Source organism: Pristis pectinata, chromosome 40 (genome assembly GCF_009764475.1).
Source record: "Pristis pectinata isolate sPriPec2 chromosome 40, sPriPec2.1.pri, whole genome shotgun sequence".
Taxonomy (NCBI): domain Eukaryota; kingdom Metazoa; phylum Chordata; class Chondrichthyes; order Rhinopristiformes; family Pristidae; genus Pristis; species Pristis pectinata.
The window spans coordinates 6932648-6955199 of NC_067443.1; the positions used below are offsets into that span (position 1 = coordinate 6932648).

Genomic DNA, 22552 nt, shown 5'->3' on the forward strand with positions numbered 1-22552 from the left:
AAACCGTTCCTATCCAAGTGTCTCTTAAAAGTTGTTATTGTACCTGCCTCACCCACTTCCATTGGCAGCTCGTTTCATATACATACCACCCACGGTTTTTTTAAAAAGATGTTGCCCCTCAAGTTCCTATTAAATACTTCCCCTCTCACTTTCAATAAATGCCCCTTAGTTCTTGATTTCCCCAATCCCAGGTTAAAAGACATTCACCCTATCTATGCCCTTCATGATTTTACATATAAGATTACCCCTCAGTCTCCTACGCTCCAAGGAAAAATGTCCTAGCCTGCCCACTCTCCCTACAACTCAGTCCAGGCAACATCCTTGTAAATCTTTTCTGCTCTCTCTCCAGCTTAATAACGTCTTTCCTATAGCAGGGTGACCAAAACACAACACAATACTCCCCTCAGCAGTATCTTGTACGAGGTTGAGGTGTAACCTTCTAAAAGGAATTGCGTGCATAATCTGTTGGGGTGGGGAGGTCAGCAAAGCTAACCTTGTATCTTCAGCTGAGGCATGTTTGTCACCTCTGAGTGTCCTTCTCCCACCTTAGTGGTTGCAAGGCACGCTCGAGAAACATGAGCCCATAGTACAGACTGAGTTCCAATGCTGCTGCCCTGCTCGAAGGGGCATTGCTTTGGGGAGCACCACACTGCCTTCCTGACGAGCTATTAAACAGAGTCCCTGTCTGTCCGTTAAGGTGGATGTAAAAAAAAATGCCAGGGCCACAGCATTGCAGGAAAGCTGGTAGTTGTCTCTTGGCTGACATCACTGAAATGTATCTTCAGCCGTGGAACGTACTTCTGTCTGGCCTCCAGCCACCTCTAAACAGGCTCTCTTACAATTGCCTGCCTCTGAGGTGGCAGCCCCAGATTTCTCTCCTGCTCCCAGTTGTGGCCGAGATCGGTTGTTGTAAAGTGCTGGGTGCACACAGCAGCGAGTGGTGCGGCAGAGTCACTGAAAGGTGGCATGGAGCAGGAAGTCCTGCTCCTTCCTCCGTCACCTCATCTGTAGCCCAGCGGCGCTGGGGCCAATCATACCTGCCCCTCCTCCCTCCATACACAGTACACTGGCAAATTGGACAGGTTACCTGTCTGTTGATCTTCGGACAGCAGTTCGAATCCCACCACAGTAGTTGGTGTATTCGATTTCGAATAATTAGCTAGTATCTTAAAGGTTCCACAGTGCAGACACAAGAGACTGCAGATGCTGGAATCTGGAGTGACACACAGAGCCGGAGGAACTCAGCGAGTCAGGTAGCATCTGTGGAGGGAAATGGACGGTCAACGTTTCCATCCAGATGAAGGGTCTCGACCCGAAATATTGATTGTCTATTTCCCTCCACAGATGCTGCCTGACCTGCTGAGTTCCTCCAGCTTTTTGTGTGTTGCAACTTACAGGCCCCCCCCCCCCCCCCAGGTGACAACAGGGTTCTGTTCCTGTGAAGTGTTTGTAACCCGGACACTTCGCAAGGTGCAAGTGCGGCCGTGAGTCAGGATCCCCTGTGACAGAAGATGCCTGCAGCAGCTGCCAGATCTTCCTGCTGGTCTCCCAAATGCTCGTTCCCATTCGTTCCATTCCTTACACCTGCAACTTATTGTAGTTCCCAGCACAGAATGGTCCCACTGAGTCCATGCTGACCATCAGCGACCCACTTGCATTAATTCTCCCCACACTCCCATCAACTCCCCCCAGATTCTACCCCTCGCCCACACACCAAGAGTCAGTTTATGTCAGCTAATTAACCCACCGACCCCACGCGTCTTTGGGATGTGGGAGGAAACTGGAGGACCTGAGGGAAACCCACAAAGTCACCGGGAGCACATGCAGACTGCACATTGAGAGCGTCAGCGGTCAGGAGTGAACCTGGGTCTCTGCAGCTGTGAGGCAGTAGTTCTACTGGCATTGGTCGAACTCTCTCAATTATGTCCACCAACTCTCTCTTGATAAGGATGCTATTAAGTTAGAAAGGCTACAGAAAAGATTCATGAGGATGTTATCGGAACTGGAGGGCTTGAGTTATAGGGAGAGGTTGGATAGGATAGAACTGTTCTCTCTGGAGCGTAGGAGGCTGAGGGATGACCTTGTCAAGATTTATAAAATCATGAGGGACAGAGACAAGGTGGATGCTTACAGTCTTTATCCCAGGATAGGGGAGTCTACAATCGGAATTGATTTATTATTGTCACATGTACTGAGCTACAGTGAAAAACTTGTCTTGCATTTCGTTACAACAGTGCATTGAGGTGGAACAAGGGAAAACAATAACAATACAGAATAAGGTGTAACAGCTACAGAGAAAGTGCAGTGCAGGTAGACAATAAGGTGCAAGGTCATAACTAGGTAGATTGTGAGGTCAAGAGTCCATCTTGTCGTAGTAAGGAACCGTTCAATAGTCTTATAACAGCAGGATAGAAGCTGTCCTTGAGCCCGGTGGTACGTGCTTTCAGGCTTTTGTACCTTCTGCCCTATGGGAGGGGGGAGAAGAGAGAATGTCCAGGGTGGGTGGGGTCTTTGATTATGTTGGCTGCTTTACCAAGGCAGCGAAGTGTATGTAGACAGAGTCCATGGAGGGGAGGCTGGTTTCCACAACTCTCTGCAGTTTCTCGTGGTCATGGGCAGAGCAGTTGCCATACCAAGCCATGATGCATCCGGACAGGGTGCTTTCTATGGTGCATCGATAAAAATTGAAATGCACTGCCTGAGGAAGTGGTAGAGGGGCTACAATTACAATGTTTAAAAAGCACTTGGACAAGTCCATGGCTAGGAAATGTTTAGAGGGATGTGGGCCAATTGCTGGCAAATGGGTCTAGCTCAGGTAGGCACCTTGGTCGGCATGAACAAGATGGGCGGAAGGGCCTTTTTCCATGCTGTATAACTGATTCATTTTGCCGTTAAACAGCACTAATGGGATTCTACAGTAGCTCAATAACCTGTCATCATGTCTTTGGGAGGGAACAGGAGCTCCCAGGAGATCTGAGGAACAGGTTTTTTCACATATAGGGTGGTGGTTATCTGGAATGAGCTGCCAAAGAACATAAGAAATAGTAGTGGGGAGTAGGTCATCTGGCCCGTCAAGCCCACTCTGCCACCCAACGAGATCCGTGGACTCAGCTCCACGTACCTGCCTTTTCCCCATAACCCTGAATTCCCCCACTATGCAAAAATCTATCTAACTGTGTGTCTTAAATATATTTAATGAGGTAGCCTCCACTGCTTCCCTGGGTGGAGAATTCCACAGATTCACTACTCTCTGGGAAAAGCAATTTCTCCTCATCTCTGTCCTAAATCTACTACCCCTAATCTTGAGACTTTGTCCCCTAGTTCTAGTCTAGTCAGAGGAGGTGGTAGAGGCAGGTACGATGACGACATGTAAAAGGCATTTGGACGGGTACTTGAATGGGAAAGGCAGAGAGGGAGACGGGCCTGGTGTGGAGAAATTGGAGCATAGATAGTCATCATGGTCACAGGGGTCGTCTGCAATGGTGACCGTAAACCTGTTGTAAACCTCATCCGGTTCACTATCCCCAGCGTCTTTTTCCCAGGGCAACAATGGCCAATACCAGAGGACATCCGTTGAAGGTGAGGGGAGGAAAGTTCAAGGGAGATGTCCTACCTCTGTTTTCCACAGAGAGTGCTGGGTGCCTGGAACGCACCGCCAGGGGTGGTGGTGGATGCTGATACTGTAGGGGCATTTAAAAAATCTCTCTGATAGGCCCATGGATGTAAGAAAAATGGAGGGTTATGGGCTGTGTAGGAGGGGAAGGGTTGGATTGACTGTGGATTAGGTTTATTTGGTCAGCATGACATGATAGGCCGAAGGGCCCGTCCTGTGCTGTACCGTTCTATGTTCTAAGTCTAAGTTCTATGTTCATTGTCCTCACTTGGTCTGGATCTGCAACTACAGACCCACCAACCTAGCCGACCCTAAACTACCATTTCAATTCAGCACAATGGAAAGGGGCAATAAATGCTGGCCTTGTCTGTGCCGCCCACAACCCATGGACAATTAAATAAAAACGCTTTGAGGATCTCCGTTGTGTTTCTGATGCGGAACGTTGACAGGAACTTGTGTGCTCCCAGCCTGAATTCTGAGGCATGCTGCCCTCTGCTGGGTGGTGATGAGCATTGTTGTCCGTTAACCAAAGTCGAGAACACGAGTGTCATCTTGAAGTTGACTGATAGACCACAAGGTAAGGGAGCAGAATTAGGCCATTTGGCCCATCGAATTAGACCACAAGGTAAGGGAGCAGAATTAGGCCATTTGGCCCATCGAATCTGCTCCGCCATTTAATCCTGGTGGATTTTTTTTCCCTATTCCATTCTCCTGCCTTCTCCCTGTAACTCTCAACCCCCTCACCAATCATGAACCTATCAATCTCTGCCTTAAATACACCCAATGACTTGGCCTCCACAGCCCTCTGTGGCAACAAATTCCACAGATTCACCACCCTCTGGCTGAAGAAATTCCTCCTCATCTCAGTTCTAAAGGGATGTCCTTTTATTCTGAGGCGGTGCCCTCGGATTCTGGACTCTCCTACGGTGGACTTTCCACGTCCGCTGGATCCAGGTCTTTCAGTATCCGGTAGGTTTCAATGAGATTCAAAGAGATATCAAACTCTTCTCGTATGTTCAGATTGTTGATTGTATTTTGTGTCTGATGATGACGTGCTTTTAAAAAAAGTGTCTGATCAGCAGCATCTGTAACCCCTTCTCTTATTGCTTTGTGTTGCAGAACTTTTTAAACCTAGGCCAAGAATTCTGTGAACCTTGGAGAGCAGCTTTCATGGGACCATACTACTTGCTGTCTGCAAATTGACAGCTGCTTTCCCTCTCCCTTTTCCCTGCACCCCCCCCCCACCCCACAAAGGGGGGTGAGGCTCAAAGGGATACGGGCCAAACACAGGAAATTGGGACTAGATTGGGTGGGCACCATGGACTGGTTGGGCTGAAGGGCTGTATTGCTCTGTGACTCTTGTAAACAGTGATTTCATGGGATGTCACTTCATGAAAGTCCATAATTCTGGTCTGGAATGTAGCAGGCTGAGGGGTGACCATTTAGAGGTTCATAAATTTGAGGGGCATAGTTAGTCGATAATCAGTCTGTTTCCTAGGGTTGGGGAGTCTAGAATTAAAGGGTGCAGCTTTAAGACAAGGGGAGAAATTTAAAAGGGACCTAAGGGGCAAGTTTTTCCACTCAGAGGGTGGTCCGTATATGGAATGAGCTGCCAGAGGAAGTGGTAGAGGTGGATGCAGTTATAACATTTCAAAGGCATTTGGATGGGTAAATGGGTAGGAAAGGAGTAGAGGGATACAGGCCTACTGGGGCAAATGGGATTAATGTAGACAGGCATCACAGTCAGCATGGACCCATTGGGCCAAAGGGCCTGTTTCCGTGTTATGATGATCATGGCTTTGCTGGGATTTATTCACCATCCCCAGTTGCCCCCGTGTTGAGAGGCAGTTAAGGGTCAACCAGGCTGTCATGCTGAGGAGTAAAGATGTCTCGCTGGAATTATATTGGTGAGACCACGACTGGAGCTCTGCTCAATGACAAATGGATGTACTTGCCACAGAGGGAGGGAAGTGAAGGTCCACTGGGCTGGTTCTGGGGCTTGTAGCTTTGCCCAGTGAGAAGAGAGCCTGTACTCTCCGGAGTTTAGCAGAATGAAGCTTTAAACGTTCTTACAAGGCTGGGGGTGGGGGGGGAAGTGGCTTCCCTTGCAGACGAGTGTAGAACCAGGTGTCACGTTCTCAGAACTAGAGGTAAGACGTAGGGGACTGGGATAAGAAGGGTGGTGCATCTTTGGACTTCTCTCCCCTGCAGGACTGAGGAGAGACTGTCATCGAGTTCATCCACAGTGGAGATCAAAAGATTTCTAGATGTGGGGTTGGTCGATGGTGAGGTGGATGGATTGTTACTGCAACCCAGTAGTTCTGTGTAACCCTTGCCAAGGCTAGTTGAAACTCCCTGAATAACTGTCTCTGGATCGGTGCTCCAGGAGTGCAGCCATTACCCCACCGTCCCTCTGGTCTCCCAGACAGCCAAGAAACCAGTAACTAACCACTCTTGTTTATCTCCATTCATCCCCCAGGCTAACCGTGGCCGTGCCTTCCATCACAGCTCTGGGCTTCAGGAGGCGTGTGCGGCACCCCAAACGGAGGCAGACACCAGGAGGCCCCCGCCTGTTTTCAGGACCAGTCAAACCGATCCCGTAAGTGCCGTCGTTCAAGCCTGCCTGCAGCTTCTCGTGCATCTGCTGCTACTCTGAGGGTGGTGTAAAGCAGCCCTCGGCTCCTGCATGTTGCCTGGGCTCCGTGCCCCCTGCCTGGGGTATTACCAGCCCTCGGGTACGAGTTGTGTCTGTAAAAGCCCGTGGCAGCGCATGCTTGAAGGCTCCAAACTCAACACGTGTATCCTCTGACACTGCCTCAGCTGAACCAGGAAAATGAGCTGGACCTTCCTCCCAGAGTCATACAGCATGGAAACAGGCCCTTCGGCCCAACTGGTCCATGCCGACCAAGGTGTTTATCTGAGCTAGTCCCATTTGGCCCCTATCCCTCTAAACCTTTCCTATCCATGTACCTGTCCAAATGCCTTTCAAATGTTGTTAATGTACCTGCCTCGACCACTTCCTCTGGCAGCTCGTTCCACATACGGACCACCTTGGGTGAAAAGATTGCCTGTCAGGTTCCTATTAAATCTCTCCCCTCTCACCTTAAACCTATGCCCTCTAGTTCTTGATTCCCCAACCCTGGGAAAAACATAGATAGAGTGCATTCACCCTATCTATGCCCCTCATGATTTTATACACCTCTGTAAGATTACCCCTCCTCCTATGCTCCAATGAAGAAAGTCTCAACCTCTCCCCATAACTCAGCCCCTCAAGTTCCAACAACATCCTCGTAAATCTCCTCTGCACTCTTTCCAGCTTAATGACATCTTTCCAATAGCAACGTGACCAAAACTAACACGATATTCCAAATGTGGCGCTGGGTCTGTTTCGGCCTTGGGTCTAGCCACAACTGGAAGTCAGTGTCTTAACCACCTGTGCCCCCCTGTCCTGCAGCATGACCTGCTCTCATTATCTTGCTTCGTTTTCCATGAAGATTACATTGAGTGCATTTTCCCCCTTCAACCCTGCTGTCCGCGGGCACTGCATGGTTGGGATGTGACCAGTGCTTGGAGGACACTCCACTTCCCTCCAGAATGCAGCCACTGTAAATTGCCTGGCAGCTGGCAACCATGGCAGACTTCTGCCTCACCCACGTGCTGCCAGATTGGAATTGGTTTATTATTGTCACATGTATCGAGGTACAGTGAAAAACTTGACTTGCATACCGTTCATACAGATCAATTCATTACACAGTGCATTGAGGCAGTACGAAGTAAAACGATACAGAATGCAGAATAAAGTATCGAGCATAGAATTTAGATTTAAAAGAGCAGAACGATTATAATAGAAGTGATGTGTGGATCTGAGGTGCGATTCCAAAGGACTGCACGAGTGACCGGGGTTTGATGTCTGTCTTGTACAGGGGCTGCACACAGAGCAGCACGTGGGGCTGCATTACACCCTCTCCCCGGGGGACCTGAGGACCACCTTCCCTCATGGCTTCACTCGCCGCTTCCAGCAACAGGTAGGTGTCTCCCTCACCTGTGTGTGTCCTCCCTCACTCGTCACCTCCTGCCTTAACTCCTACTGCACACTGCTGAAGACTTCCATTTCTCATCCAGCCTCCAATCTACCTCTGGTTCCTCCCAACCCCCTTCTCGCTCTCCTCTTGAGACCTCTTATTGTTTCGATTCACTTTGCAGAATGTCCGGCATTTGTCACTCATCGTCCAAAGTGAGTGACTTGCACTTGTTAGACCAGCAGCAGATTTAAGGTGGCACAGTGGTGTGGCAGCTGCTGCCTCGCAGTGCCAGAGACCCGGGTTCAATCCCAACATCCGATGCTGTGTGTGGAGTCTGCACGTTCTCCCTGTGGCCAGGGGTGGGTTTCCCCCGGGTGCTCCCTCGTCCCAAAGTCGTGAGGGTTGTGAGATTAATTGGCTGCTGTAGATTGCTCTTAGGAGATTGATGGAAATGAGAGAAGGGAATCTGTGTAAGTGGGTGCCTGATGATCAGTACAGATTCAGTGGGCTGGAGGGTCTGCTTCTGTGCTGTGTGAGTTCTAACTCTCTCTGGGACTCTGTTCTCTCCCCCACAGGCATTAATGAAGAGGATGGTTGGTAAATTGGTTTATTATTGTCACATGTACCATGTACAGTGAAACACTTTGTTTTGCCTGCCATCCATACAGATCATTTTATCGTATCAGTGCATTGAGGTAGTACAAGGGAAAAGCAACGACAGAATGCAGGATAAAGTGTTAGTTACAGAGAAAGTGCAGGCAGACAATAATGTGCAAAGGCCACGACAAGGTAGATTGTGAGGTCAAGAGTTTATCTTATTGTACTAGGGGACCGTTCAATAGTCTTATAACAGCAGATAGAAGCTGTCGAGCCTGGTGGTACGTAGTTCAGGCTTTTGTATCTTCAGCCTGATGGGAGGGGGGAGAAGAGAGAATGTCTGGGGTGGGTGAGGTCTTTGATTATGTCGGCTGCTTCACCAAGACAGTGAGGAATGTAGACAGAGTCCCTGGAGGGGAGGCTGGTTTCCGTGATGTGCTGAGCTGTGTCCACAACTCTCTGCAGTTCTTGCGGTCACGGGCAGAGCAGTTGCCATACCAGGCTGTGATGCATCCGAAAAGGATGCTTTCTGTGGTGCATCGATAAAAATTGGTGAGGGTCAACGGGGACTTGCTGAATTTCCTTAGCCTTCTGAGGAAGTAGAGGCGCTGGTGAGCTTTTTTGACCGTGGCATCTACGTGGTTGGACCAGGACAGGCTATCGATGATGTTCACTCCTAGGAACTTGAAGCTCTCCACCCTCTCGACCTCAGCACTGTTGATGTAAACAGGAGCGTGTGCACTGCCCCCATTCCTGAAGTCAGTGACCAGCTCTCTTGTTTTGCTGACATTGAGGGAAAGGTTGTTGTCATGACACCATGTCACCAGGCTCTCTATCTCCTTCCTGTAATCTGACTCATCATTATTTTAGCACAGTCCAGTAGTTTCACGGTCACTGTTGCTGAGAATGATGTTTTTTTTCCCAGATTAATATAATCTGACATATTCCCGGACTGTCCCCAGCGGGATTTGTCTCCATGTCTGCATCTAAATGCCTTTAGGGTTGTTTGTGCAGGAACAGAACTGTCCCCCAGCACCCTGCATCGCGATCTTTTCCTGCAGTGTTTCCTATGTCTCCATGCTCAAATTCCCATTGTGCTCCCCCCCGGGATTCTCCCTTTCCAGCTGCAAATCAATTTCCCTCCTGGCACACCACACACACAGCTCGTACCGGGGAGGAACCTGGACCCAGAAAATAATGGCCAGTCTTAGAATATCAGCATTAGAGTGACACCGTGTGGGTAGCTCACTGGCGCAGTGGGTAGACCCACTGCCTCATCGCTCCAGAGATCGGGTTCGATCCCGACCGCCGATGCTCTCTGTATGTGGAGTATGCATGTTCTCCCTGTGACCATGTGGGTTTCCCCCAGGTGCTCCGGTTTCCTCCCATCCCAATGACATGCGGAGTCGGTGGGTTCATTGGCTGCCGTGAATTCCCCCTGTAAATGGCAAAAGAATTAAAGCAAAGTTGATGGGTGTAAGAGAATGAGGTGCCGGGAAATAAGGATGGGGGAATGGAACTGAAGGGTTTGCTCTGCTGGGCATTGACTCGATGGGCTGAATGGCCACCTTCCTGTACTGTAATAAAATGTACAGCACAGGAGGAGGCTGTCAGCTGTTCCTGTGCTGGTCCTCAGAGAAAGAGAAGCAGTTAACGCTGCAGGTCAGAACATTTTTTCACAGCACAATTCAGGCCCTTTGGCCCACAAAGCTGTGCCGAACATGTACCTACCTTAGAATTACTAGGCTTCCCCATAGCTCTCTATTTTTCTCAGCTCCATGTACCAATCCAAAAGTTTCTTAGACCCTATTGTATCTGCCTCCACCACCGTTGCTGGCAGCCCATTCCACGCACTCACCACTCTGAGTAAAAAAAACTTACCCCTGACATCTCCTCTGTACCTACTCCCCAGCACCTTAAACCTGTGTCCTCTTGTGGCCACCATTTCAGCCCTGGGAAAAGGCCTCTGACTATCCACACGATCAATGCCTCTCATCATCTTATACACCTCTATCAGGTCCCCCCTCATCCTCCGTCGCTCCAAGGAGAAAAGGCCAAGTTCACTCAACCTGCTTTTATAAGGCATGCTCCCCAATCCTGGCAGCATCCTTGTAAATCTCCTCTGCATTTGTTTGTAATATATGTAAATGAGTTGGACAAAAAAGTAGATGGGTGGGTTAGTAAGTTTGCAAAGACTGGTGGAGCTGTGGACAGTGTAGAGGGCTGTTGAAGGATACAGCAGGATATATATCAATTGCAGAAATGGGTGGAGAAGTGGCATAATCCGGGCAAGTGTGAGATGTTGCACTTTGGGAGGTGCAACGTAAGGGGAAAGTGTACAGTAAATGGCAGGACTCTTGACAGCATTGACGTACAGAAGGATCTCGGGGTCCCATAGCTTAAAGTGGCCACGCAAGTAGATGGGGCGGTAAAGAAGGCATATGGCCCACTTGCCTTTGTTGGTGAAGGCATTGAGTATAAAAGTCAGGAAGTCACGTTGCAGCTGTATAAAACTCTGGTCCGGCCGCACTTGGAGTATTGTGTGCAGTTCTGGTTGCCCCGTTACAGGAAGGATGTTGAGGCTTTGGAGAGGGTGCAGAAGAGGTTCACCAGGCTGCTGCCTGGACTAGGTGGTATGAGCTATAAGGAGAGGTTGGACAAACCTGGGTTTTCTCTGGAGTGTCGGAGGCTGAGGGGAGACTTGACCAGAAGTTTAAAAAATTATGAGAGGCAGAGATAGGGTAGAGGAGACAGACTGAGGAGGGGTGAAAGATGAGGAGCCTAGCAGAGGGCAAAGGCTTTGCGTTTCACTAGAGGGGAGCAGTTGCCCATTATCCTCCCCCCTCCCATCCTCAGTCCTGTCTCATCACTTCCCCTCACCTCATTGTGCTGCCTACTTCCCCTTTCCACTGTCAGTCCTGATGCAGGGTCTCGACCTGAAATGTTGACAATTCCTCCCGCCCACACCCCCCCCCCCCCCCCAAACAGATACCGCCCGACCTGCTGAGTTCCTCCAGCAGATTGTGTGTTGCTCCAGATTCCAGCGTCTGCAGTCCCTAGTGTCTCCACCCTACCAATTTAGTCCAGTTAATCCTCTCTGAACTGTTTCCAACACATTAAGATCCTTCCTCAAATAAGGAGACCAATACTGCACACACTGCTCCAGATGTGGTCTCAACAGTGCTCTACATAAATGAAGCATATTTTCCTTACTTTTGTTAACAATTCCTCTTGCAGTAAACAATAACGCTCTGTTACCTTGCCTAATTCCTTGCTGTACCTGCATACCAGCCCCTTGTGAGTCATGCACCAGGTATCCCAGATCCCTCTGCCTCAGAGCTTTGCAATCTGTTTAGATAATGTGCTTTTTAATTTTTCCTGCCACATGTTATCCCTTGTCCTGTCCTGTTTCAGATCAAGACTTTCGGGGAGGCATGCATCATGGTTCGGAGGCCAGGCCTGGAGCTGGTCGGTTATTTAAAGGCTGCCAATTATTCACACCCAGTCATTCGATATGTCATCTGTATCCTTGCCACTGAGATCATGGACTGGAGAGCCTGACGGGGTTGTTTGGTGGGAGTTCTGTCCCTGTGTTGTCACCTTGTCCACATGCTGTTGCATTGATGCTTGAACCCGATGCTAAACCTGGGACAGTCCCAGCCGTGGGCCCATTAACCCCAACACCTCCAGTGAGGGAGAGGCTGAGTTGAGTGTGCATAAGCAGGTTGGAGCCTAGCAGAGGATAAAGGAGGACGCTTTCAACTGGAGGGGAGTGGAGCCTCAGTTGGAGGGAGGGGTTGGACAGGCTTGGACTTTATTCCTTGGAGCACAGGAGACTGGGTAACCTTATAGAGGTGTACAAAATCATGAGAGGCATAGATAGGGTCAATCTGCACAGATTTTTTCCCAGGGATGGGGAATCAAGAACTAGAGAGTGTAGGTTTAAGTTGAGAGGGGAGAGATTTAATAGGAAGCCGAGGGGTGACTTTTTCACCCAGAGGGTGGTCCATATACGAAACGAGCTGCCAGAGGAAGTGGGTGAGGCAGGTACAATAACAACGTTTAAAAGACACTTGAATCCATGGATAGGAAAGGTTTAGAGGGATATGGGCCAAACACAGGTAAATGGGACCGACTTGGCTGGGCGTCTTGGTCGGCACGGACCAGTTGGGCCGAAGAGCCTGTTTCCGTGCTGTATTACTCTATGAATCCTCAATCCTGTTCCTTTTGCTGCCAAAATCCATGCCACAGCTAGCCCATGACATCACCCCTGCTCATTCCTTGACACCCTGCTGTTCCAGATGGCGAGAAGGGGTGTGGGAAAACGCTCACCCTGTGCAACGCGGTCCAGTACTGCGCTAAACAGAACTGGTTGATCCTGTATGTGCCAGACGGTAAGAACACTCATTCCTCCTCCTGTCCAAACTCACTGGGCTCAAGAGATGAGGGGTGGGGGCGGGCTCTTGGACTGTGGATGCTAGAATCTGGAGCAACCAACAAGCTACTGGATGAACCCAGCAGGTCCGGGCATCATCTGTTGGGGGGGGGGAGGGGGGGGCAGAGGATCTGTTGACGTTTCGGGTTAGGGACCTGATGGAGGGTTTCGACCCGAAATGCCGACAGTTCCTCTCCTCTCCATTGAGGCTGCTCGACCTGCTGAGTTCCTCCAGCGGATTGTTTGTTGCTTTCGAAAAGCTGGGCTTACGGACATGCAAAGGGGATTGGTCGGGGGTGGGGGGTGGGGGACTTGGAGGGGTGGGAGGTGGAGTTGGTCAAACGCTAGATCTGTGGTATATTGTGTAAATTTTAAAATTGGTAAATTGATTTATTAATGTCGCATGTACTGAGGTACAGCGAAAAGCGATGTTTTGCATGCCATCCATACAGATCATGTCATTACACAGTGCATTGAGGTAGTACAAGGGAAAACAATAACAGTGTAGAATAAAGTGTTACAGTTACAGAGAAAGTGCAGTGCAGGCAGACAATAAGGTGCAAGGGCCATGATGAGGTAGATTTTGAGGTCGAAGTCCATTTTATTGTACTAGGGGACCATGCAATAGTCTTATAACAGCAGGATAGAAGCTGTCCTTCAGCCTGGTGGTATGTGCTTTCAGGCTTTTGTATCTTCAGCCCGATGGGAGGTGGAGAAGAGAGAATGTCCGGGGTGGGAGGGGTCTTTGATTATGTCGGCTGCTTTACCCAGGCAGTGGGAAGTGTAGACGAGTCCACAGAGGGGAGGCTGGTTTCCGTGATGTGCTGAGCTGTGTCCACAACTCTCTGCAGTTTCTTGCAGTCACGGGCAGAGCAGTTGTCATACCAAGCTCCGATGCATCCAGATAGGATGCTCTCTGTGGTGCATCTATAAAAATCGGTAAGGGTCAATGGGGACATGCCAAATTTCTTTAGCCTCCTGAGGAAGTAGAGGTGCTGGCCTCAGCCTGGAACACAACAGCAGAAAGCAGATATTGCAGGTTGGTGAGTGTATATCTACTTGGTTTCTCCATTGTGATGGGCACTGAGCTGGGGTATATTTGGTGGCAATCCAGTATGGGTACTGTTGTATAACCAGGGCTGCCGTATAGTGGCACTGGGGGCTTTCCCACTGTTAGTGGCTACACTTTTTGCAATTACTTCCTTGGCTGTAAGCTGCTGTGGGACACGGCAAGGTTGTCCTGGGTGCTGTATAAACCTCAACCTTGCTTCATTTTGTTTTCCCACCACAGCCTACTTGTGGGTCAAGCACTGCAAGGAGCTGATGCCGTCAACTTACAACCAAGCTCGCTTTGACCAGCCCCTTGAAGCCTCCACCTGGCTGAAGAACTTCCGCATCACCAACGAGCGATTCCTGGCTGAGGTGAGCTGGTCTCAGTCCAGGGACACAGCCCAAGCAGCGATACACTTGGGGCACGGGATGGGAAACAGCCAGAGGTGTTTGTGCCACACAGGTGCCCAAGTGGTGATTACCTCCCCTTGGCACTACCATCACCAAATTTCCCACCACCACCAACATCCCAGTGGTCACCACTGACCAGTAGCACCACTGGAATAGCCGCACACATCCTGAGGCTCCAAAAGCAGGTCAGAGGCTGCACTGATCCACCTCTGAACACCCCAACACCCCTCCACTACCTACAAGGCACAAGTCAGGACTGTAATGGACTACGCACCACTGACCTGGATGAGCAGAGCTTCAGAAGCTCGACAGCATCTTGGACAAAGCAGCCCACATGATGAACGCCCTGCTTCTGAAGTCACTGTGGCAGCAGTGTGCACTGTCTGCAAAATGTACGGGCTACTCCAACAGCACCTTGCAAACCCTACCGCCTCTACAACTGAAACCTAGGCACGCAGGGACACCACCTCCTGCTGGTTCCTCTTCAAGTCTCACACCAACCTGCCTTGGAAATGTACTGCAGTTCCTTCATTGTCGCTGGGTCTAATTCACATAGAAACCTAGAACAGTACAGGAACAGGCCCTCTATCCCACCAGGTCTGTGCCAACCGTGATGCCAAATTAAACTAATCCCATCTGCCTGTGCATAATCTGTATCTCTCTATTCTACCTGTTCATGTGTCTGTCTAAATACCTCTGGATCTCCCTCCCCAACAGCACTGTGGGCCAACTTCACCACACAGACTACAGCGGTTGCAAAGGGAGGCTCAGTGCCACCTTCTGAAGGCTAGCTAAGAATGGACAATGAATTTTGGCCTTGCCGATGATAAGGTCACACTCTCCCCTGAGATCCTGGTTGGGGCAGCGATATGAAAAGAGGGAGCTTGTGATCATTTACCCTCCTAATACCTTTTTTACGCGGGCTTGTGCACTGTCTGAGTTTGTCGTGAAACTGCAGTGTGACCACACTAACACTGCCTTGTTTGTTGCTAACAGCTAAAAACCCGGCAAAAGTACACCTGGAGCAAGCGGGAGGCCACCGAGGAGGGGCGACCCTTGGGTGAAGTGGTGGACCAGGTGAGGCATCACTCTCCCAAGTACCAGATCCACCAGACGAGTGTGACACTGTATAACACCAGATCCACCTCGTGCAGCTGAATAGTCTATGGGCTGCCCTCTAAGCAAATGCGCAGAGGGTACCCGATGAGTCCGTGTCCCCCTCATCCCATCCAAACTCCACTGGTCCCTACAATGTTCCTAAGTCGTGGCACTCCTCCAAATCCAACCTCCAAGTCGTCCTGAAATTTAATCCCTAATCACGGGCTGGGACTGTTTTCTTCGGAGTGAAGGAGGCTTGACGGGTGACCTTGTGGATGTTTATGAAATCATGAGGGGGATAGGTAGGGTGAATGCACTCAAGTCTTTTCCCCAGGGTTGGGGAATCAAGAACTAGGTTTAAGGTGAGGGGAGAGATTTAATAGGCACCTGAGGGGCAACTTTTTTTTTTACACAGAGGGTGGTCAGTATATGGAATGAGCTGCCAGAGGAAGTGGTCGAGGTAGTTACAATGACAGTGTTTAAAAGATATTTAAACAGGTACATGGATAGGAAAGGTTTAGAAGGATCTGGGCCAAACACAGGCAAATGGGACTCCCATAGATGGGCACTAGGTCAGCATGGATGAGTTGGGCCAAAGGGCCTGTTTCCGTGCTGTATGACTGATTATAAGGAGGATGGTCACGGTCTTTTTCCCAAGGTAGGAGAGTCCAAAACTAGAGGACGTAGGTTTAAAGTTGGGGGGGGGGGGGGGTGGAGATTTAAAGGGGATCTGAGGGGCAACTAGTGGGTAGGTGGACAGAGCTTCCATAGGAAGTGGTAAAGGTGGGTGCAGTTACGATGGTTTAGGAGTCATTTGGCCAGGTACATGGATAGGAAAGGTTCAGAGGGAAATGGGACTGACTCAGGAAGGAACCTTGGCCAGCATGGATGAGTTGGGCTGAAGGGCTGTATAACTCCGTGGCAGTGATCAAGGATGCTGTATTGGAGGGTGAACCTCAATGAGGATGTCCGGGCCCTTGCTGGCAAGGAGGAGGGTGTAAGGGAGCGAGATAGAGCAGGAACTGGCGCAGAGTCTGACATAAGCATGGCCTGTGTTTTTCTTGCCCACCACCTTCCCCCACTCAGGGTATTGCACGAGTGAAGAATGCCAGTGATGTGGTGGGTGTCCTGTTCAAAGAGCTGAAGTCGCAGTGTTTACCTGACACGTATCGGATGCTGGTGGCAGTCGACGGGGTCAACGCTCTGTGGGGACCGACCACCATGAAGAAGGAGGACAAGAGTCAGGTATTCCTGGTTTGACCAATCCTCACACACTCTGTTGCCTCCGCGTTCGTGGTACCCAGGTGCACCTCTTCATTTGTGTGACTTTACATCATCGGAAATGGTCAAATGTTAAGGTTAGTCTCTCCACCGAGGGTGGTCCAGCCCAGGTACAAATGGAAAATCCCAAGACCTTTCCCATTGACTGCCACTGTACAAAATCCCAATGGAGCAAACCTTTTCCCGTAGAATCCCAGTTGAACTGTTTAACATGGCACTCGACAAGCTTAGCCGAGCCCATTTGGGAGGATCATTGACCTGAAATGTCAGCTTTGTCTCCACAGATGCTGCCTGATCTGCTGAGTATTGCCAGTGTTCTGTTTTTCTCTGTTTCCCACCATCTGCAGTTTACTGATTATCCATTGGGAAAGGCACCAGTCTGTTTGGGAAGTTAATCAGAAATATCTCCTGAGTTTTATTGATGGGTGTCAAAATCGACAGTGTGTACAAAATGTTCTGCCTTTTGGTCGGTGGGTCTGTAACTTCCAGCTGGAAGAACTGAGAATGGATGTTAAAAGCAGTTGTGGTGGGGAGGGAAGAGAAATTTCCCCATGACCATTTGATCTCCTCTCTCCTACTTCCCAATATCCAGAGTGGAAGTCAGATGAGGAATTCCTTAGGACTGTCCTCAGCTGCAGGTCAAGGACGTGAGAGCAAATGAGGCAGGAGTTGGCCAATCTGCTATAACATCACGCTGATCTTGTATTTTATCTTGTGTAGCTCGGCCCCACCTTCCGTCAGTTCCTTCCGTCTCTCTCCCGAGCACACCTCTGTTGCCCTCCAAGGGTTCACCAAGCTTTGAAGAAGATTCCTCTCATCTCTGTCCTGAATGGCCGACCCCTTGTATTGGGACTGTGACCCCAGTTCTATACCCCTCCAGCCGGGGGAAACAGCAGTCCGTCTCCACACTGTCGAGCCACCCCTGACCCACTTACCCATGTCAGAGATGTCCGTCACATCAGGGAAGTTCTGATGTGCCCTGAACTGCCAGAAACCGAACAAGTCATTGCTAAAGTTTGTATGGAGTTACCTTGCCCCTTGTACTGGTGATAGCGCACTAACGAAAATGGTAGTAAGTCTCCTTGTTGGTTGGGGTGTCTATTGACTGTCTGCCTCTTTTTCAGGTACTTCCCTCTGAGCTCACCCTGATCCACAACTTGAGGAAGCTGCTCTCCAATGACTGGGTAAGAGGTCTTCGGGAACCACTGTGGATTATGACTTGGTTGCTGGTGTGATCACCACGGCACGTCCTGGGTTATGAACAGGTCATCTTTTATTTGCTGGGCTGAGGAGATGTCCTAGGACTGGACAGCCCTCTGCTCCGGACCAGCTGGGGCCAATTGTCCTCCAGGAGAACAGCTCTCCCTGTTGCCAGCTGAGGCCTGGGGTGGCTGCTGATGCCACATCTGAAAGAACTGAACGCACGATCCGGACTAAAACTCTCTGTGACTTGCGGGGAGGAGGGGAGAGCATGGCATCCATTGTGCAGGCACAGTAGTGTAGCAGTTAGCGTAACGCTTTACAGCGCCAGCGACCCGGGTTCAAATCTGGCCATTGTCTGTAAGGAGTTTGTACGTTCTCCCCGTGTGTCTGTGTGGGTTTCCTCCGGGTGCTCCGGTTTCCTCCCACATTCCAAAGACGTACGGGTTAGGAAGTTGTGGGCATGCTATGTCGGTGCTGGCAGAGTGACAACACTTGTGGGCTGCCCCCAGAACACTACGCAAAAAGATGTATTTCACTGTGGGTTTCGATGTACGTGTGACTAATAAAGATCTGTGTGCACCTCTCTGTCCTGGTGGTAAAATATCTTTATCCCTCGATCGATGTGACCGAGACGGGTTGGCTGATTGTTGGCTCACTGCCATGGGATCGTGCTGTGTACCAGTGGGCTGCTTCCCTTCCTGTGGTCCAGCTGGGAGCGCACAAGCTGTGGAGCCTGCACCGCATTACTGTGTCTCCAGATCAGTCGATTGGTGACCCTCACCAATCTTTTACAGATGCACCACAGGAAGCATCCTATCCAGATGCATCACGGCTTGGTACGGCAACTGCTCTGCCCAAGACCACAAGAAATTGTAGTGTTGTGGACACAGCCCAGTCTGTCACGAAAACCAGCCTCCCCTCAATGGACTCCGGCTACACTTCTCCCTGCCTCGGGAAAACAGCCAACATAATCGAGGACCCCTCCCACCCTGGTCGTTCTCTCTTCTCCCCCCTCCCGTAGGGCAGAAGATACAAAAGCCTGAAAGCACGTACCACCAGGCTCAAGGACAGCTTCTACCCCGCTGTTATCAGACTCTTGAACAGACTTCCTATCTGATAAAGATGAACTCTTAACCTCATCTACCTTGTCATGGCCCTTGATGCACCTTATTGTCTGCGTGTACTGCACTTTCTCTGTAGCTGTAACATATTCTGCATTCTGTTATTGCTTTTCCCTTTGTACCACATCAGTATACTTGTGATACTTGGAATGATTTATATGGATGGCAAGCTTTTCACTGTATCTCAGTACATGTGACAATAATAAACCAAACCAAACAAAACAAATTATTGCCTCGTGTACTGAGATACAGTGAAAAGCTTTAGTTTGTATGCCATCCAGACAGATCATTCCTTACAAAGTACATCGAGGTAGTAAAAAGGAAAACCATGCAGAATATAGTGTTACAGTTACAGAGAAATAGCAGTGCAGGTAGACAATAAGGTGCAAGGGCCATGACGAGGTAGACTGGGAGATCAAGAGTTCATCTTTTAGCGTGTGAGAGATCCGTTCAAGAGTCTGATAACAGCGGGATGGAAGCTGTCCTTGAGCCTGGTGGGACGTGATCTCAAGCTTTTGTATCTTCTGTCTGAGAGGAGAAGGGAGAATGACCAGGATGGAAGGGGTCCTTTCCCGAGGCAGTGGGAAGTGTAGACAGAGTTCTGCAGAGGGGAGGCTGGTTTCCGTGCTGTGTCCACAACTCTGCAATTTCCTGTGGTCTCGGGAAGAGCAATTGTCAGACCAAGCTGCGAAACATCCAGATAGGGTGCTTTCTCTGGTGCATCTATAAAAATTGGTAAGATCGCGTTCGCCCGGCACTGTGCCTGTCCAGCTCGCCTCCCAGGGATCAGTGCAATAACAACCTCTCCTCTCCTCCTGCAGGCTGGTGGAGCCATGGTCACGACCCTGACCCAGACTGGAGCACTGGGTGCCTCTCAGCTGTCCTACCTGCCCCTCGAGCTGCTGAGAAAGGTGAGTGACAGCGAGGCATCGGCGTACAGTGACTGCTATTGAGCGGGCTGGAACGTAGAACAGTACAGCACAGGAACAGTTCCTTTGGCCCACAATGTTGTGCCGAACTAATTAAACCTGTAATTAAATAACTAACTAAACTAATCCCTTCTGCCTACACATGGTCCATTCCCTCCATTATCTGCACATCCATGTGTCTATCTAAGAGCCTCTTAAACACCTCTATTGTATCTTGCTCCATCCCCCACCCCTGGCAGTACATTCCAAGCACCCACAGCTCTCTGTGTAAAACAAAAAAACTTGTCCTGCACATCCCCTTTGAACTTGCCCCCTCTCACCTTAGTGTAAGACCTTTCCACTCTCAGAAAAAGATATCAGCTGTCCACTCTTATCTCTGCCTCTCATAATGTTATAAACCTCTGTCAGGTCTCCCCTCCACCTCCGCCACTCCAGAGGAAACAACCCCAGTTTGTCCAACCTCTCCTTGTAGCACATGCCCTCTAATCCATGCCGCATCGTGGTAGACTTCTGCACCTCTCCAAAGCCTCCACATCCTTCCTATAATGGGCTCCTGATTATTTATAATTGTTTGGTTGAGCCCCACTGAAGAGAGACTTTTCACTACTGGCTGATGCTGAGGTCGCAGAGACTTTTACCCCGTTGGGGTGCTGGCCAGTAATTCACCAAGGCTTTCCCAAGGGAACGTCAGTGCCATGGATTGGGACGACGTTATTAACTGGCCTCTCCAGAGTAGTTGAATCCCAGGAAGATGACCACACTTCCAGACCGTGTCAATGGATGTAGGGCTGACCTAAAACACTGCAGACAATATCTGTCCCTTCTGTGATTTAGCAACAGGCCCTAGAGTTCAGTCACTGTCAGTCCTGTGGTAACAACTGTACCTGTCCTGCTGCCTTCCTGGTCTCAGCCAAGGTCCTCCAGATACAGTAAAGTTTCTGTAATGGATTTAGAAGAGGTTTGCTGTCCTTCCTTGCAGGATATAGTGGGTACAGTACCAGTGGGGATGGGTGTGTCGTTGTATAACGCCGGGGTACGGTACTGGTGGGGACGGGTCTGTCGCTGTATAACGCCGGGGTACGGTACCGGTGGGGACGGGTCTGTCGCTGTATAACGCCGGGGTACGGTACCGGTGGGGACGGGTCTGTCGCTGTATAACGCCGGGGTACGGTGCCGGTGGGGATGGGTCTGTCGCTGTATAACGCCGGGGTTCGGTGCCGGTGGGGATGGGTCTGTCGCTGTATAACGCCGGGGTACGGTGCCGGTGGGGACGGGTCTGTCGCTGTATAACACCGGGGTTCGGTGCCGGTGGGGACGGATGTGTCGCTGTATAATGCCGGGGTACGGTACCGGTGCGGACGGGTGTGTTGCTAAGAATATTTGGTAGGAATCTTCTCAATTACTATGGAGTGAAGTGAATTGTATTTTTGTACCATCTGTCTAAGGTTTCTCAGCTCGTCCTTGAACACAATTCTCACAAAGTGCATTGAGCAATTCTGTTCATCTGGTCTTGTTTCCCCCTCTCCCAGGATGGCTTTGATGCCCTGGACCCGTTTGTTCCAATTCAAGTGACGAATTACACCCAGAAGGAGTTTGAGAGCTGCTACCAGTACTACATTGACCGCAAGTGGATTCAGCACGAGAAAGGTAAATGCCTGGCTACCGGTGTTGAGGGCACCTCACAACCTGTCACTCTCCCTTCACCAGATGCCCCCACTTTGTCTGTGGCAGTTTGGGAGCATTGTGTTTTTCCCCTCCCTCTATCTGTCCATGGAAGATGGCAAATGGGCTGTTGCCACTCCTAGGTCTGTACCAGGGTCCATGAGCACTTCACCCTCCACTCTGAATCCTCCCTCTTTCTCTTAACCCCACATTCCCCAATCCTGTTTCTCCAGTTTGTCAGGAAATGCTGGAAATCCTCAGCATACATTGAATAAAAAAAAATTCCAAGTCAATGATCTTTCCCTGATTAAAAAGGCCTCCACATTTTTTCCCTTCACAGATGCTGCCTGACTTGATAAGAATCTGCATCATTTTCTGTTTTGTTTTAGATTGTTTTGTTTGTTGTTTGTCCAACAAAACCTCCATTTTTCAAAGTTCTCATTCTTGGTCTTGTGAAGCTCCCTCGTCCTGCCTGTCCTGCCAGATGTTGGGCAGATTTTTTTTCCCCTGTCTTTGAGGGGTCTCATTCACATCCCTAACCATAGTTGGGAGAGGAGGGGTGCTAACGTTCAGTCCCTCTTTATTCCTTCCTGCCACCCCTCCATCAGTGTGACACTATCAGCCTGCTAACCACTCTCTCTGCCTGCAGCTCTCTCAGAAGAAGGAAAGCAGGAGCTGATCTTCCTTAGCAACTACAACCCAGGGACCTTTGACAGAATCTGCAGCCCCCTCTGAATACTCGTGCCTCCCTCCACACCGGCACTGCTCTCCCCAGCTGGAGGGAAGACATTGAAAGGACACCCCGGGTCCACCGCACTTCGCTCCATCATCTCGTGGTGGTAATCCTGCTGACGCACATCCGTGTTTCAGCTTTTCAAAGTGAGTGCCTGTGTGCCTGACCACTGTGTCAGCCATTGATCTGTCTGAAGGTGAGATTGGTTGGGGAAATTCTGCATCACGTCCTACAGGAACACCATCGAGAACACAATCCAAATCAGGAATATAGAACTGATACCTAATCTGCTTACTCCAGCAGTCTGCAATTCTGTGAGTGTACTTTGTGCTCATTCTGTCTGTACTGAGCTGTGGATATTTTCAAATAACATGGAAAAACAATTAAAGTATGATGT

The 22552-nt window shown here is 49.9% G+C and overlaps 1 protein-coding gene across 7 annotated transcripts in view; it reads left to right on the forward strand.

The window, feature by feature from the left end:
* The window catches only part of dap3 (death associated protein 3), a 33103-nt gene extending 10551 nt beyond the window's left edge, over nt 1-22552 (forward strand). For all 7 annotated transcript variants that reach the window (XM_052045680.1, XM_052045676.1, XM_052045678.1 and 4 more), the window contains 11 exons: nt 6093-6212; nt 7537-7638; nt 11647-11755; nt 12534-12626; nt 13959-14089; nt 15125-15205; nt 16313-16471; nt 17632-17691; nt 19653-19742; nt 21290-21407; nt 22072-22552. In XM_052045680.1, coding sequence (XP_051901640.1) covers nt 6093-6212; nt 7537-7638; nt 11647-11755; nt 12534-12626; nt 13959-14089; nt 15125-15205; nt 16313-16471; nt 17632-17691; nt 19653-19742; nt 21290-21407; nt 22072-22157 — 1149 coding nt within the window. In that variant the 3' untranslated portion in view covers nt 22158-22552. The remainder of the gene's footprint in view (nt 1-6092; nt 6213-7536; nt 7639-11646; nt 11756-12533; nt 12627-13958; nt 14090-15124; nt 15206-16312; nt 16472-17631; nt 17692-19652; nt 19743-21289; nt 21408-22071) is intronic.